Raw genomic sequence first — 14,658 nt, 5'->3', positions numbered from 1 at the left:
TCCATAGCGAAGCAGACGCATCTAAGCCATTGCCTCGGCTCTGCTCTCAAAGATCCAGGCTAGGGTGGCTTCTGACCACTGTCACCCTTCTCTCCAGGGCACTTTCCAGTGTCTACACATCCGAAATGGATGCCGACGTCTAAAAAGACAGCACCAATAGTGTCATAGAGGGAGGTGGTAGTAACGCTGAGCCCGCGGCAGTTCCTCGTCTTCAAAGCTCGAATTTTGGGCAGAGGAACTTCAGAAGCATCTAGGCTGAGCTAAGAACACCATTACGGATCAGAGGCACTAGTGTGAGGGTGCCGGAATTTTTCACCGGAATTGCTGAATAAATTACAGGAGCGCCGCCTCCTCTGCGCCCTCTGGATTTCCCTCTAGCCAAGCTCCTTTTTAGGTGATGAACAGGAACCTGCCCGGCCCTGGCGGCCCCGCCCGGCGCGCCCCCTGCTGCCCACGGCGGGCGTCGGCAGCCGAGCGCCACGCCCCCGTTCCTGTCGGTTCACAGGGCGTTGCCTGTCCCTTTAATTGGCATGTACCAAGTCCTTCCAGGGTTCATCTGCGCCCTGAGTCCCAGCTATGGGGAATTGTGGGTAAGGGATCCTATAGGAAGGAATGTGAAGACTGCGTTGTATTTCAAGCAGCGCTCCGGGCTCGCAGCGAGAGAGTGAGCGCGGGCACGGAGAGACGCGCACCACAGCCGCCCTCCCCGCCGCGCCGGGTGGTGCGGCCCCAAGATGGCGGCCACCATGAAGAAGGCGGTGAGTGCAGCGCTGGGGCGGCGGGCGGCCGGCGCGGCCTGGGCGGGCTAGGGCGAGGGTCGCAGCTCGGGCTCGGTCCTGGGGGCGCCCTGGACACCTGGGCCATAAGCCGGGACCTTCGGGGTCCTGGGCTGCCTCCCCCCGGGGACCGCGGCCCGGCCTTGCGCTGGGTGCGGGAAGCCGGAGGCCCGTTGGCCGCGGCGGGGTGTGCGCGTGCTCGCGTTGGCCCTCCGCAGGCCGCGGGTGGGTGCCCGGGGCTGTGTTCACCGCGAGGAAGCGGAGGCCGGGGAGGCAGGTCGCGGGGCCCGGGAGCGGGAGAGCACAGGCAGCGGTGTCCGGTGCACAGTCCGAGCCCCGGGGTCCGGGAGAGCGGAGCAGGTGGTGCACGTGCACAGTCCGAGCCCCGTGAGCGGGAGAGCAGAACGGGCGGTGTCCGGTGCACAGCCCGAGCCCCGGGAGTGGGAGAGTAGAGCTGGCCTGTGCACTGTGGACTGCCTGAGCCCCAAGAGCGGGAAAGCAGGCGGATGCACGGTGGACAGCCCCAGCCCGGGGAGCTGGAGAGCAGAGCTGATCCTTCACTGTAGGCAGCCTGAGTGGTGCCCTTCGCCCTGCAGGGTGAAGCCAGGGGTCTGTTGACGATGGGGTATCATGGCCCAGCGGCCGCGCATCTGTCATCTGCGGTCCTCTTGCGACTCGGGATGGGGACACCTGGACTAAGAGCAGGCTGTAGTCCCGCAGTGACCCTGCTGCTCCAAAGCAGAGCTGGATGTCAGATTTGGTCATTTTATTTTCCCCACAGCTCACTTTCCAAATATTTATCTTAAAAAGGTATATGGTAATTATATATACTTATAGGGCATAGCGTGATATTTCATCACACTGTTTTACTCAAAAGCAAGGTAAACTTCCATTTGGGATTTATAACCAGCAAGTCTTCCCAGCTGTCTAGATAGAAGAAAAAGGAAACCAGGGCGGGGGAGAGGGGAAGTAATAACAGCTAATAAATATTGATATTTTATTGTGTGCTAGGACAGTTCTTAGCCCATTTCATTTATTATTTATCTTGGTTCACTACTCTTGGGAGATACTGTTTTTATCCTTATTTGGCAGAAGAGGAAAGGGAGGCAAAAGCTAGGATTTAAAGGCATTCTTACTCCAGAATCTTTTTAACTGTGAAAGGTGTTTCTTGCTGAGAATCCTCTAGCTGATGGGATTTGTTTTCACTCCACTTTTAAAACTACTTTTAAAATGTACTTCTTTACTCTCCTGCTGTTTAGTATCACATAGTCTATAGCTTCTATGATGCTGTTGGCTTATCCTACCTTGCCCAAGATCAAGGGACAGCTAAACCTGGGAGTCAGGATGCATTGCTCACCCTGTGGTCCGTCCCTTATAAATTCTTATTTAGGAACAGAGTAAGGTCTGGGACCCTGGAGGTTTCAGGCAGGTATGAAACTGAGGTTCCCTTCCCCTTTGTTTTGTTAAGTTGCATCCTCCCTGGTCATATGGCCTTTAATTCCTTGGAAGACACTGGTTGTGGGTTCATTCCTGTTGTACAGATACAGAAAGTAGTACAGAGACTATGAGAACATTGAGAAAATGGTAGAAGAATGATTTGAACCTTGGACAGATTACCAACCTTTTTCCTCTTTCATTCATTGAATAAATTTTTTTGAGCATGTGATATGACACAGTCTCAATTTTAAATGATGTAGATAACAGTGTGGGCATTAAGAAGTTCTTATCCTTGTGTCCTCCCAGTGGGGTGAACTCTTGGGGGAGAAGCAGCCAGTAGTCACACAGGAAGCTGAACTTTCCATCTCTGATGAGAGCTGTGGAGGGAGAGGGCTTGCGAGATAAAGGCTAGAATCAGGGAGATCAGAGCACGTGGTTAAATAGTGCCAGCAGTGAAGATTTCCACCCCTACACTATTTATTGTCACCAGCATGGTTATTGCCATTGAGCATCATCTTGTTCATCTTGTCTTTTGCCACCTCCCCCCACCAAATGAAAGCTGGCAGGTATTAATGAGGGCAGGGTTGAGGCTCTCTTGTCACAGTGGCTGGCACATAGGAAGTACTACTAAATAATTGTTAAATTCATGACTGTGCTTGAAAGGTGCATGAAAGTACAAAGCAAAAATCACATACAGAGTCTTGGTAGATACCTTTAAAAAGTAAAAACCGACTGAAACTGGCCATTTTCTTTCTGGGGACTCAGCTGTCACTACTCAAACTCAGTGGAGAGCATTATTGAGCATGGTTCACTTCCTCCTAGAATCCCATAAGATAGTAACTCTTAAAGATAAGAGTATAATCAGAGGTTGGGGAATTTTAATTTTCCCTTGAACCCTAAGCAGTCATATTTCTCTTAGGCCTAGCAGGATTTCCTTCTATACCTGCATCTGTTCTTTGTAGTGAGTTTGGCTAAAGAGTGTTCAGGAGGTAAAGTGCTTAGCTATCATTTATTGAACAGTGACTACATCCCCAGTCCCTGTGCTCAGTACTCATTTCATCACCCCTGTAAGGTAGAACTAGCTTCTCATTTTAGAGATGACAAATCTGAGGTGGTGTCAAGAGAACTGAGTAATTTACCTAAAGTTCCTGCTTGGGTGTATTGGCATCCACTGTGACTTTCCTCCACTCTGTGCTGCTTTGAGTACTAGAAAATCGCAACACTGGCAGTAACTACATTTGGTTTCTCTTAAGGAAGTGTTCCTAACCTTTTGGGATTGTGGATCCCTTTGAAAATCTGTGAAAGCTACCAAGACCGCTTGCTTGCAAGAAGGGTGCACATTAATATGCATGCCACTTTGCATACAGTTTCAGGAGTAAATTTACTTCTCAATGTTTTGGACCCTAATTAAGAATTATTCTCTCTCAGCCAGGCACAGTGGCACACTTCTGTAATCCCAGCAGCTTGGGAGGCTGAGGCAGGAGGATCAGGAATTCAAAGTCAGCCTCAGCAAGTTAGTGAAACCCTGTCTCAAAATAAAAAATAAAAATGGGCTGGAGGTGTGGCTCAGTGGTTGAGCACCATGGGTTCAGTCCCTGGAACCAAAAAAAAGCATTACCCTTTCTGCCAAAATGCAGGTTCAGGAAACATAGAAGTGTTCTAGAATAGCATTGTACAACCAGAAGCCACTGCCCCTGGCCATTGAAGGTGTGACTTACCCCTGCTGTGAACCACCCCACAGGGCAGTGTACAGTAACATTGGTACATACCCTTTTGACACACCAGTTGCAGCCCTGAACCCTGGTGGGAGAGCCCCTGTTAGGAGTTGTGCACCAGGGTCTAAGTGCCTACTGGTGCTTGCCTTTTGGTGGGTCTACAGCAGGAAATGTCTGTTTTGAAAAGAGCAGTAACCAAGTTCTCTGCAGCACTTTCACTTTTTTAAGTGTTCAGAAGCCCATGTGCACATGTATATTTGAGTCTGATTCATCATGATTTAGATTCAAATTCAGAAACCATTAGCTTTACTTGTGTCAGGCTCCTATGTACTTTTACATGAATTACCCTTTAAAATCCTCATGATAGCAAACACAGCTATAAATACATATGAAGTGTTCTGGAGCTCAATATTTAACTAAAATGGCATAAACTTTTTAGGCAAGCAGGAGCTCTAGGATTCTCTATTCTCTGCGTAGGAAATTGGTAGTTCTAATATAGGGAGAATTACTTAAATGCCAAGACACCTGCTTATAGGTGTTCCTGTGGTTTCTTTAGTATAGCTCCATGTTTCCCACTTTATAAAAACTGTGTGGGGTTGAACACTCAGAAAGCTACACAATAATGATGTAAGGGATTTCTTAGGATGTGCTTGGGATCTGGTGGTGGTCCTAATGCATGTGAAATGGCTTATTGGGAAGAGAGTCTAATAAAAGGGAGGGCTCAATTCTGGTTTCTGCCTTTATATTCTGGCCACTGAGCCGTCCTGCTTGAGACTACAGGTTGACTTTCAAGTACTGGAGAAATAAAAGTTTTATGTTTTATGTCATGGGTCACAAGAGACAAAGGATGGAGTGTGGATATCGTGAACTCATTCCTTTCATCTTTCATTGGCAAAAAAGCTGGTAATCCTTATGAAGCTGCATTTATTATATAGTTATATGATAAACTAAATGTGTTAATAGATATAATAATGTAGCTTCAGTAACAACTATTTTTATACCATACATTGTTAGTCCTTTATAATAAGAGCACCTGTTTATAAAGGAATCTCTAAGGAGAGTCTGGTATTTAATTATTTCTTAATATATAGAGCCCATTTGAGAACCTGATGAAATCCAGGAACTTCCTGCTGCCTCTTCTAAGTATGCAGAAACTCATGTACGCACGTGCACACAAGTATACGCGTATACTTTTGCATTCCAATTCTTAGAGCCCACAGGCATGTCTTGGACTCTTGGGACCAGGCTGCCTTGGTAAAAATCAGACTCCTTTATTTTCTGGCTGTGCGACTTTGGGCCAATTATTTAAATTCTGTGCCAGTTTTTCCACCTGTGAAATAGCAGTGACAATCCCCCTTATTAAGACTGGTTGGAGAATTAGTAGAGATGATCAAATGCCTAGAAAGTTCTTGGTGTATAGTAAGGGCTCAATCAGTGTCAGCTGTTAACTTTAGTACTTTATGCTTTATGACATCCAAGCACTCTTTATTTGCAGATTTAATCACATTATATGCTAAGTTTTTAAATATTAAGCTTTTGGATTTTTGTCATTTTATAAACATTTAATCTTTATCATTTTATAGTGAATTGTGCCTTATGAAGACATATAAACAAGCTTCACATTATAATATAATTTTTACTATGTACAGGGTATAGCCATTGAATATCAGTTTGATTAAAAACTAGAGACTCTCATATTTATGATCTTAACAATATGCTTATACACGTTTTAACTCTATGGGGGAAAAAATCTAATATGAGGCATTAACATTATTTGACCACATATTTTTTGCTCCCTGGGTTATTTTGATGAAAGAGTGTTCTGCCTTGGGAAAGTCTACTATTGGCCAAAGATGAGCTGTTTCTTTTTTCTGACTTACTAAATGTTGTTTATATTTGGAATGTATAAAAGTTAGGCACTATTTTCTATAATGTTAAAAAATTTATAGATTCATGAACAAATTTTAAGCTCATGGAGCAAAAACTAAGGCATTTGTGATATTCTATAAGTTTTATGATTCTGGATTACATTAGGATAGTTTATTGATATTTTAGTAAAATAAGCTAATCTATAACTTCTTCATTAAAATTCTACAAAAAATTGAAACCTTTTTTTCAGGCTGCAGAAGATGTCAATGTTACTTTTGAAGATCAGCAAAAGATAAACAAATTTGCCCGGAATACAAGTAGAATCACAGAACTAAAGGAAGAAATAGAAGTAAAAAAGGTATTTGTCTTATTTCGGAAAAATAAAAAGTTGTTTATTTTTAAAAGTTGAGCACAGTTAAGTATATCTCTGTGGGCTTTTGTTGTCGGCGACACAGTCTACCCTAAGTAGAAAGTCATTTTTTTTTTAAGGGATGGGAGAGAACAGAATTGGTGAGGGCCTTGGGTCTAGATTGAGGGTTCAGGAGCAAGTTCTAGAACTGTGTCTGAGGGAAGTTGACCAGGGACGAAACTGCTTTTTCTCCACTGATCCCAGAGCCAGCAGCCTCCTTGGTGAGGAGGAGCACCGAGCTGCTGCTACAGCAACCCCATGTCCCTGAGGCCTGTGCCCAGCTTCTCCTGCAGCTTTCTCAAAATGTCCAGTTCATGTGCATTCCGTTGGTGGAAATTAAGCTATTATTCCCCCCAGCCCCCATCTCAGCAAGCAAGGCTGAGAAAGGTAGATTTGTTTGTTTTTTTTTGTTTGGTTCTTGTGAGAAGGCAGGCTTCACCAGCGGGGAATTGTTTAAAGTGGAAATGTTGAGTGATCTCAGATACCGGCAGTCCACGTAGGGTAGGGTGCTCATAGCAGTCTGGAAATATCCAGAGGACGATGTGTTTGCTCCTCAGTGATTCCAGGTGAGGTGTCATCTAAGGGTAAGAGTTTAGTCTTATTTTTAGTGTGGTGATACCTTTGTGAAAGAGCCCCTCAGAAAGTTGGTGTCCCCATATTGAACCTGGCTTTTAGTTCTGTTGGGGAATCTTGAGACATTTTCATTGCTGTTCACTTTTGCACTTATAGAAACAACTCCAAAATTTAGAAGATGCCTGTGATGACATCATGCTTGCAGATGATGACTGCTTAATGATACCTTATCAAATTGGGGATGTTTTCATTAGCCATTCTCAAGAGGAAACACAGGAAATGTTAGAGGAAGCAAAGGTATGTGGGAGTCTTTCCCTGGGTGACAAGGTCTAATTCTTAAATTAGGACTTACATCACTTTAAAGAACATGTAATTTTGGGTGGAGGAAAATAATGGATGTTAAGTAACATTAAGGGTTGTTATACATCCTAGGCAGGCTCTCAATGCTTTGCCAGTGTAATTTTACTTAATCTTAATGATGATCCGTTTTTATCCCAATTTGGAAGAGAAATAGAGGCTTGGAGAGGTTACAGTACTTATTCATAGTGACATGTAAACAGTGGTCTTCTGACACTGGAATCTTCTCCTAACTGAAAGTATTTAGAAAGTACAGCACATTATAAAGCACAAAAGAGAAACTTCCTGTAATCCCACTGTCCAGAGGTGACCATCCATAGGGAACATGCTCATGTATCTTGTTCTTTTCCTCATTCTCTGTGTAGTTTTGCTCCACACTTTGGTTACTCACCTAGCACATGTTCATTGGGAACCTTCTTGAACTCAGGCAGACTTATGTCATTTTCTATGGCTTATTTACTACCATCTTTAATACCGTATAGTTGGACATTAATTTAGCTTACTGCTCTTGTTAATATCAACTTGTCTCTGATATTTTGTCATAGTATTGTCATAGTGAGCATTCTTACACATAAATCTTTGTTTACATTTAGAAAATTATTTTGAGGAAATGATCAGAGACCTGTACTGACTGGGCCAGAGTGTGGGCTCTTTAGCACTGCTTGAGACAAGGGTGCATTATGTGCAGTTGCTCACTAACTTGCATGCCCTCTGGGCTGTCGATGAGAAACAGCCACAGAGCTAGCGTGTGAGAAGCCAAGGGCATTCAAACATTTCCTCAACTTTAGCTTTATTAACTTGAATATTACTTAAATTGATAATCTTCCTTATTTATATGCCTAAACAAGCATTAAACCCACGTCCAATAAACCTGTGAAAATAAGATGGGTAAATGAATTTGCATGACTGTGCTGCAGTGAAACTTTATAGAAACGAGCTTCAGGCTGGATTGGCCTGTGGGCTGTCATTTGGTCCACCCCATCTTAGAGCAGAGGATTTTGAGGAAAGGGGGATATGATGGACTTGTAATTTAAAAATAATCTTCTAGTCTTATTTGGTTGATTGGATTTTCTGATATGGAAATTTTCTCTTTTTTAATAGGTACATGTCTTGTTTCTATTTCTCTGTGTGTGTGTGTGTGTGTGTGTGTTACTGGGAATCAAATCCAGGGATGTTGTACCACTAAGCTACAACCCCAGGCTTTTTTATTTTGAGAGGGTCTCCCTAAGTTGCCTAGGCTGGTCTCAAACTCTTGATCCTCCTGCTGCAGCCTCCCAGGTTGCTGAAATTAGGGACATGGCCACTGCATCTGGCTATTTCTAGTTTTTGTCTTGTAATAATTGCTCTCAAACTTTTAGCAGTCTTTAGAATTAGAATCTCCCATGGATTTGTTAAAAATTGATGTTGTTGAGCCCAACACAAAGAAATTCTAACTCATGAGACCTGGGGTAAGGCCTTAGAATTTGTATTTTTAATAATTCCAGGTGATTTTTGCCCCAATACTGGGCAGAGGGCCACACTTTGAGAACCATTGGCTAGACTTCTAAAAGAATAACATTGCTAAAACTAAGTGTTTGTCTTTGCTCCTGAGGTTAACATGTTAATGGGTATGCCATCTGTGGGCAAAATGGCTGTGTCTTGCTCTTCTCTTCCAAAGTTTAGCCCTAGAGGCTTCATAGTGAAAACTGCCAGATTTTGACTATAGGCTGTTATTCTTAACTATTGGTGATTTTGTGTGTTTTGATGGGACAGGTTGTGTTAGAAGGCAGGCAAGTTCATGATACATGTTTACAGAAGTCTTTGTATGTACTTCTTTCTTTATTAGGCTATGATAATTTAAGAATTAATTTTCTTTTAGCTGCTTCAGTTTTTAGACTAGCAAAGCCGAGAAACAGTCATGACTTATTCTGTGATTAAATAAGTATGGGCCTGAATTAGACTTTTGTCTCAGATCTAATTATCAGTGTCATTTAGCTGCATGTCCAAGTTTAGAAAGTTCTTGACCTGAAATTCTTTCCAAATATTATTTCAGACACAGATGCTCTGAAACCAGCCAACTGAATAGAATTAATTTAAACTATTTTTTTTTTTTCCAGAAAAATTTGCAAGAAGAAATTGACGCCTTAGAATCCAGAGTGGAATCAATTCAGCGGGTGTTAGCAGATTTGAAAGTTCAGTTATATGCGAAATTTGGCAGCAACATAAATCTTGAAGCTGATGAAAGTTAAACATTTTATAATACTTTTTTTATTTGTTTAATAAACTTGAATATTGTTTAAAATGATAATTTCCCTTCTTCAAATGATATGGAAAAGAAAATTTTCTCTTTTTAAACTTTTCATTTATTTAATGGAAACTTGCCTATTTTCACATGTCGTGCTTATTTATTTTATATTTTTGAAAAAGACAGTATTCATCTATGTATTTTGCATAACTGTTATATCAAGTTTAGGGGCTTTATGTCATGTTATTAAAATCAGTTAAGCAACCGTCTATGTTTCTATATTATTTAGAATACTTGTTGCAGTTTTCATTGATAAAATTTAAGTTGTGTCCCCTTTATGTATCTGACATCAGTTGCTCTTTGAGGAAGGTGGAAACCACAAAAAGATGGGCAGTCTTGCACTTGCTTGCTCAGTTCACAATGAAAACTTTGTCATTTGCTGCAAAAAATGTGTACATAAATATATGTAATAGACATAGTTAAACATATATCAAACATACTTTTTACATATATCACTATCATAGGTGTTGCTAAATAAAGGGGTAATGTCCAGACATGTGAGGCATGTCAAACTTGTTTTGGTCTTGGTGATTGAACTCAGGTGCAATCAACCCCTGAGCCATACCCCCCAGCCTTTTTATTTTTTTATTTTGAGACAGGGTCTTGCTAAGTTGCTGAGGCTGGCCTTGAATTTGGGATCCCTTGTCTCAGCCTCCTGAGCTGTTGGAATTATAGGTGTGCACCACTGCACCTGGCCATGTCAATCTTCATATAAATATAGAGCAAACAACAGAAGAACAAAGAATATTTTAGAAACCAAGAGATGTATGTCTGTAGAGAAAAAGTTTAATTTTTTGAAATTATAAATTTTAGGCTTATAATTTCAGTGCTTTGTAATTAATTGGGGTATATATTGACAATGATGCGGAAAATGAGCAGCTGTATATTTAAAAGTACGGCAGATTTTTAAATAAAGAGCATTTGCCTTCCATTCCTTCCCCAAAAGGACACATTTGGGAATTTAGAAGACCTAAGTATACCATCCTTCCCAGCAGATGGCACTGATAAGCCAAGATACCAAGGGAAATGTTGTAATATAAAGATGATAATTTTTTAGGGTTTAAGATTCATAATTTTAGAAGAAATATTTTTTCCTCTTCAAAGCTATACATATTGCAAATATATATTTCTGGTTAAATGTTTATAAACATTAATTCAAGGTTAAAGATAGAGGAATATGCGATTTCTAAAATTCTTAATATGAAGACAGACTTAAAATTGCTGCAAAATCTCCAGCAGTGATATTCAGATTCTAGAAAATAATTCTCATGGTGATATTTCTTCTTGAATGCTTTTGGCTAATGTTCAGTTAGATTGAGGCTGGAGTAGTCAGATTGCCACAGGAAGTGGAGAACATGCCCAAGTTAAAGTAATTTGAGAAAACTGAAGTCAGGATCACAATGGTAGAGGGGGACCCTCAGAGGCCAGGGTAGAGAGCACCTACCTCTCCCTTTCTGGAACCCAGGAAAAGGCTATCTTCATTAGGGAGGAACGTATCCACCTGTGACCTGCAGTGATGGGGAATGAGAACCCTAACCTCATTCTCCCTCCGGAGTCCAACTGGGCCCCACCATTGGCTAAACCCAACCAGAATCCAGAGATGGTTCATAAAAGTCATTAGTGATACAGGTGGTGAATGGGTGGATCTGGAAGTGCCAATGGTGGATCTGGCAGAGAGGGCAACTCTGTTTGCCCATTTATAAATTTTGATGACAGCTCATCTGACTTATGTGCTTGGAACTGGAATTATGCACCTGGCTGAAATTTTTTGTCTTGCATGTTACCAAGTAAAGCTAAAAAAATCTAACATCAGTGGGAATAGAAAGGTTATAGTATGCCCATTAAATTTGTTTTCCTCCATTTACCTGTGGAATTTCAGCACATCAGGAATACTGGTTCAATTCATTTCTAAAGTTGCCCATAGCCCTCTCCTACATTTGTAGTTATACCACTGGACTAGATGAAGACTGTAAACACTGGGCTCCAGCCAGTAGTCACCATGTAGACGTTTTGATCTAGATTTATCACTGGTATTTGTTTTAAGGCAAGAATTCTGATTTTTATGTGCAATTTTTAGACAGTGCAATTGCTACCTTTTCAAAAGCAGCACAGGCTAAACAAAAGGTTTGTATGACAGATTTGACCCCCTGGCTGCCAGTTTGGAAACTCAGGTGTGCGATATGATATGTGAAGTTCAGGCTTTTGATAGGAACAAGATGAGAAATAATTAGCTCTGTACTGAAATTTCCTGTTAGGCTGTGCTGCAGACTTTACTGCTCAAAGCTGTTCATCTCTTTCCATCTCCACAACGGCTGTTACCTTTTCCAAGGCTTGAAAGCTATAGTCAAAAACAGGATCAGTTAAGGGAGGGAGGAGATGGGGGTTTTGACAGCTGGAGGCCAGGGTAGTAGTCTCTACAGGGTTTGGAAGGTAACATGCATGACCAGAACAGTATTTTAAAATAATGTGGCAGTTGCTAGGTAGGTTTCACCTCACAGAGGTGGAGATGGAGATAACCTGATGTCCCTGCACCTTCCTTGGTGCATTGAGTCAGCTGGCAGAAGAAAGGGAGGGCTGGGACTCAGAGGTGGCTAAATAGAAGTATTGATAGTAACAGATGCTGAAGGGAACAGAAAGCCAAAGAGAACTTGATTTTGAGCATAGGTGAAATTATAGCCTACACTTTTCTTAATTTTTTTTTAAATTGAATTTTTGGCCACAATAAAATTCAGAGCACTCACATAAAAATTCATAGTTTTGGAACATTGAAACCATATTTCCAAATGGCAGTCTTCAGCTGCTTGTCCATTAGACAAAATAGGTGTCTCAGGTCATCCTGGTCCACACTGAGCCCATGGCGCTCATTTTTGTGGCCTGCCTAACAACTGTCCTCATTTGGCTTTATGAGCCCTGGTACCCTGCTGGTTCTGTCAACAAACGAAGGTCAGGGGTGTCTGGTTTGCAGTGGGCACAGAGGGGCTGGGGAAGGGGAGGGGAGGAGGAGCATGAGCATGGTCTTGGATGCCTGGAATTGCTAGGGCATTGACCATGTGGAGACTTAACTGGCCATTCGGATGGTGCCTTGAGATTTAGGGTATGTGGGCTGGGGAGGTATATTTGAGAATAATTTCTCTTAACATTTAAAGCACACAAAAATCACCCGGAGACCTTTTAAAAATGCAAGTTCTGGTTCAGTGTGTTGGGCTAGGACCTCAGGCTGCATTTGTAACGGACTCACTAATGATGGTGGCTGATCCAGGGGCTGTGCCCTGAGCAGCTGAGGTGGCTTTTTCCAGGAGAGACTGGAACTTAGAAAAAGTGCTGGTGGGAGGAAAAAGAGCTGGCAAAGGAGAGAGATGCAAGAGTGTAGGGTCCTAGGGGCCAAAGCCAGAGGGTTGAAGCAGGAGGTAGTGGGGACAATGCCCAGTGCTCCAGTGACCTACAAGAGCTTGCTGATCCCTGCCAACCACCTCAACCTCACCCACCCCAGAAATATTGATTCCCTCCCCTCAGACACCAGAGCTGCATAGGCAGTGATTCTCAAGGGGCTACTGGATGTTTTGAAAAAGCCTTCCATGTGATGTGACTATCGTCAAGTGCAAAGGCTTGCAATCCATTAAAGCAGCTGGTCTAGTTTGGTGGATCTCAGGGTGGACTCAGGGCCAGCACCATGGGCAGCACCTGGGATCCTAGGAAGGGTGAGAGTCTCACAGGACTAAACCTTGGAAAAACTTCTCCATCAAATGATGGATGATGGCTGATGGACCTGGTCTTTTAAAGCTACACAGCATGGGAACTCTGGGAGCAGGTGGAGTGTTTTCACAGCAGTCTGATTTCAGCGTGTCCCCCAAAGTTCATGCATTGGAATGGAACTTTGTTCTGTTAATCCCCAATGTGACAGTGCTGAGAGGTGAGGCAGGATTGGGTCAGAGGACTCTGTCCTCAGGCATGGGCCGTTATGACTGCAGGTGGATTCGTTACTGAGAACTGTTTGTCATAAATTCAGCCCTTCGAGCTAACCCTTGCCAGCTCTTGGCCTTCCACCTTCTACCATGGGATGTCTCAGTGAAGCCTTCGAGGGCCAGATGGCATTTGTGCAGTTTGGACCATGCGTCCTGTTGTGGGAGTTGAATCAAGTGACTTTCCATTTCCCTGAATGTGTCATCATGTTATGGTCTCCATGGACGCCCAGTGTCTTTGCTTCCAGAGCTTCTTCCTCAAAGGCAAATATTAAAAAGTGCATTTTATAACTACAGACCTATCATGACAAACATTGCCCAGGCTGGATTACATTCTTTTTTTCTTCCTGATTTTAAAAGAAATTAAAGTTTTCATGGCCCACAGGTGCCCTGCTCTTAGGCACTTGGTCATGGTCTTGTGTTAATGCAGTTGGAATGTCAGGTGACAGGAGGCCGTGGGTGTCTATGGGTTGTGGGGGGGGGGGCTGTGATTGAAAAATAGAACTCAGGGCAGCCTTCTTCCTTGATGAGAAGAGATCCTACTTCTCTTGTTCCTTTTAAAAACAGCCATAGATAAAAGATTCAGCCATCGAGATAAAATGGCATTTGGGTTCAAACGATAGTGAAGAGTTTTTGACTTAATGAAAAATTATAAAACAACTGGGGGGGGGTCAGGGTGGAGAGAGAGTGTAATTCATGGAAATGATGTTTTGTGCAATTTCTATCTGTTTTTGAAGGGGGGTTGAGGAGAGGAATCAATGAAATGCTACAAAATGCTAGCGTTTAAACAGGCCCTGATGTAAATTATGAGTCCTGCTTTCTAGCTTTGAGCAGAAAGCACAGCTCTGCTTCCGGAGTGACCTGTCGTCTATGGCAGCCAGCTGACTACTGGGGACGGTGGCATCCACTGTGGCCGAGAATCCGAGTTTCCTTGAAAGTGTTAAATTACCTGTTTGCCTGCTATCGGAATCATTCTGGAAGCCCTTTGAAAAAGCACTGAAGAAAAAAATATCCCTCCAAGAACATAGATGGTATTTGGCCACAGGGTTTAAATAGCACTTAGCTACTGACTGGTGCTTGTAACTTTTATGGAAGTCTTTAAAGGCAGGCAAACACGGATGAACCAGGGACTAGAGGAGCACATAGAGCAAGTTCTAGATGTTAAATGGGACACACCAGGGTGCTTAGACATCTTCCTTCTGTGTGCTTAACGACAGTTGTGTGCCAGGCAGGACAATGAGGAAGTGTAAAATATGGGTTAATTTTGGCATCGCAGCTG

At 42.8% G+C, this 14,658-nt stretch overlaps 1 protein-coding gene across 1 annotated transcript; it reads left to right on the top strand.

The window, feature by feature from the left end:
- Positions 1-531: 531 nt before the first annotated feature.
- Positions 532-9,629, top strand: Pfdn4 (prefoldin subunit 4). The gene is made up of 4 exons (XM_027946395.3): positions 532-758; positions 6,048-6,155; positions 6,936-7,076; positions 9,233-9,629. Exons 1-4 carry the CDS (start codon positions 735-737, stop codon positions 9,362-9,364), a joined length of 405 nt encoding a protein of 134 aa, XP_027802196.1. The 5' UTR covers positions 532-734; the 3' UTR covers positions 9,365-9,629.
- The last annotated feature ends 5,029 nt before the right edge of the window (positions 9,630-14,658 follow it).

The sequence above is a fragment of the Marmota flaviventris genome, chromosome 2, assembly GCF_047511675.1.
Source record: "Marmota flaviventris isolate mMarFla1 chromosome 2, mMarFla1.hap1, whole genome shotgun sequence".
Taxonomy (NCBI): Eukaryota; Metazoa; Chordata; class Mammalia; order Rodentia; family Sciuridae; genus Marmota; species Marmota flaviventris.
The sequence above is the reverse complement of the archived record's forward strand: the minus strand, read 5'-3'. Positions and strand labels throughout refer to the sequence as shown.

Excerpts from the sequence above, each read along its gene's own strand:
- Pfdn4 (XM_027946395.3), top strand. The coding sequence starts at position 735 with ATGGCGGCCACCATGAAGAAGGCG. Across the intron at positions 6,156-6,935 it reads AAGAAATAGAAGTAAAAAAG|AAACAACTCCAAAATTTAGA; the intron begins GTATTTGTCTTA and ends TTGCACTTATAG. Across the intron at positions 7,077-9,232 it reads AAATGTTAGAGGAAGCAAAG|AAAAATTTGCAAGAAGAAAT; the intron begins GTATGTGGGAGT and ends TTTTTTTTCCAG.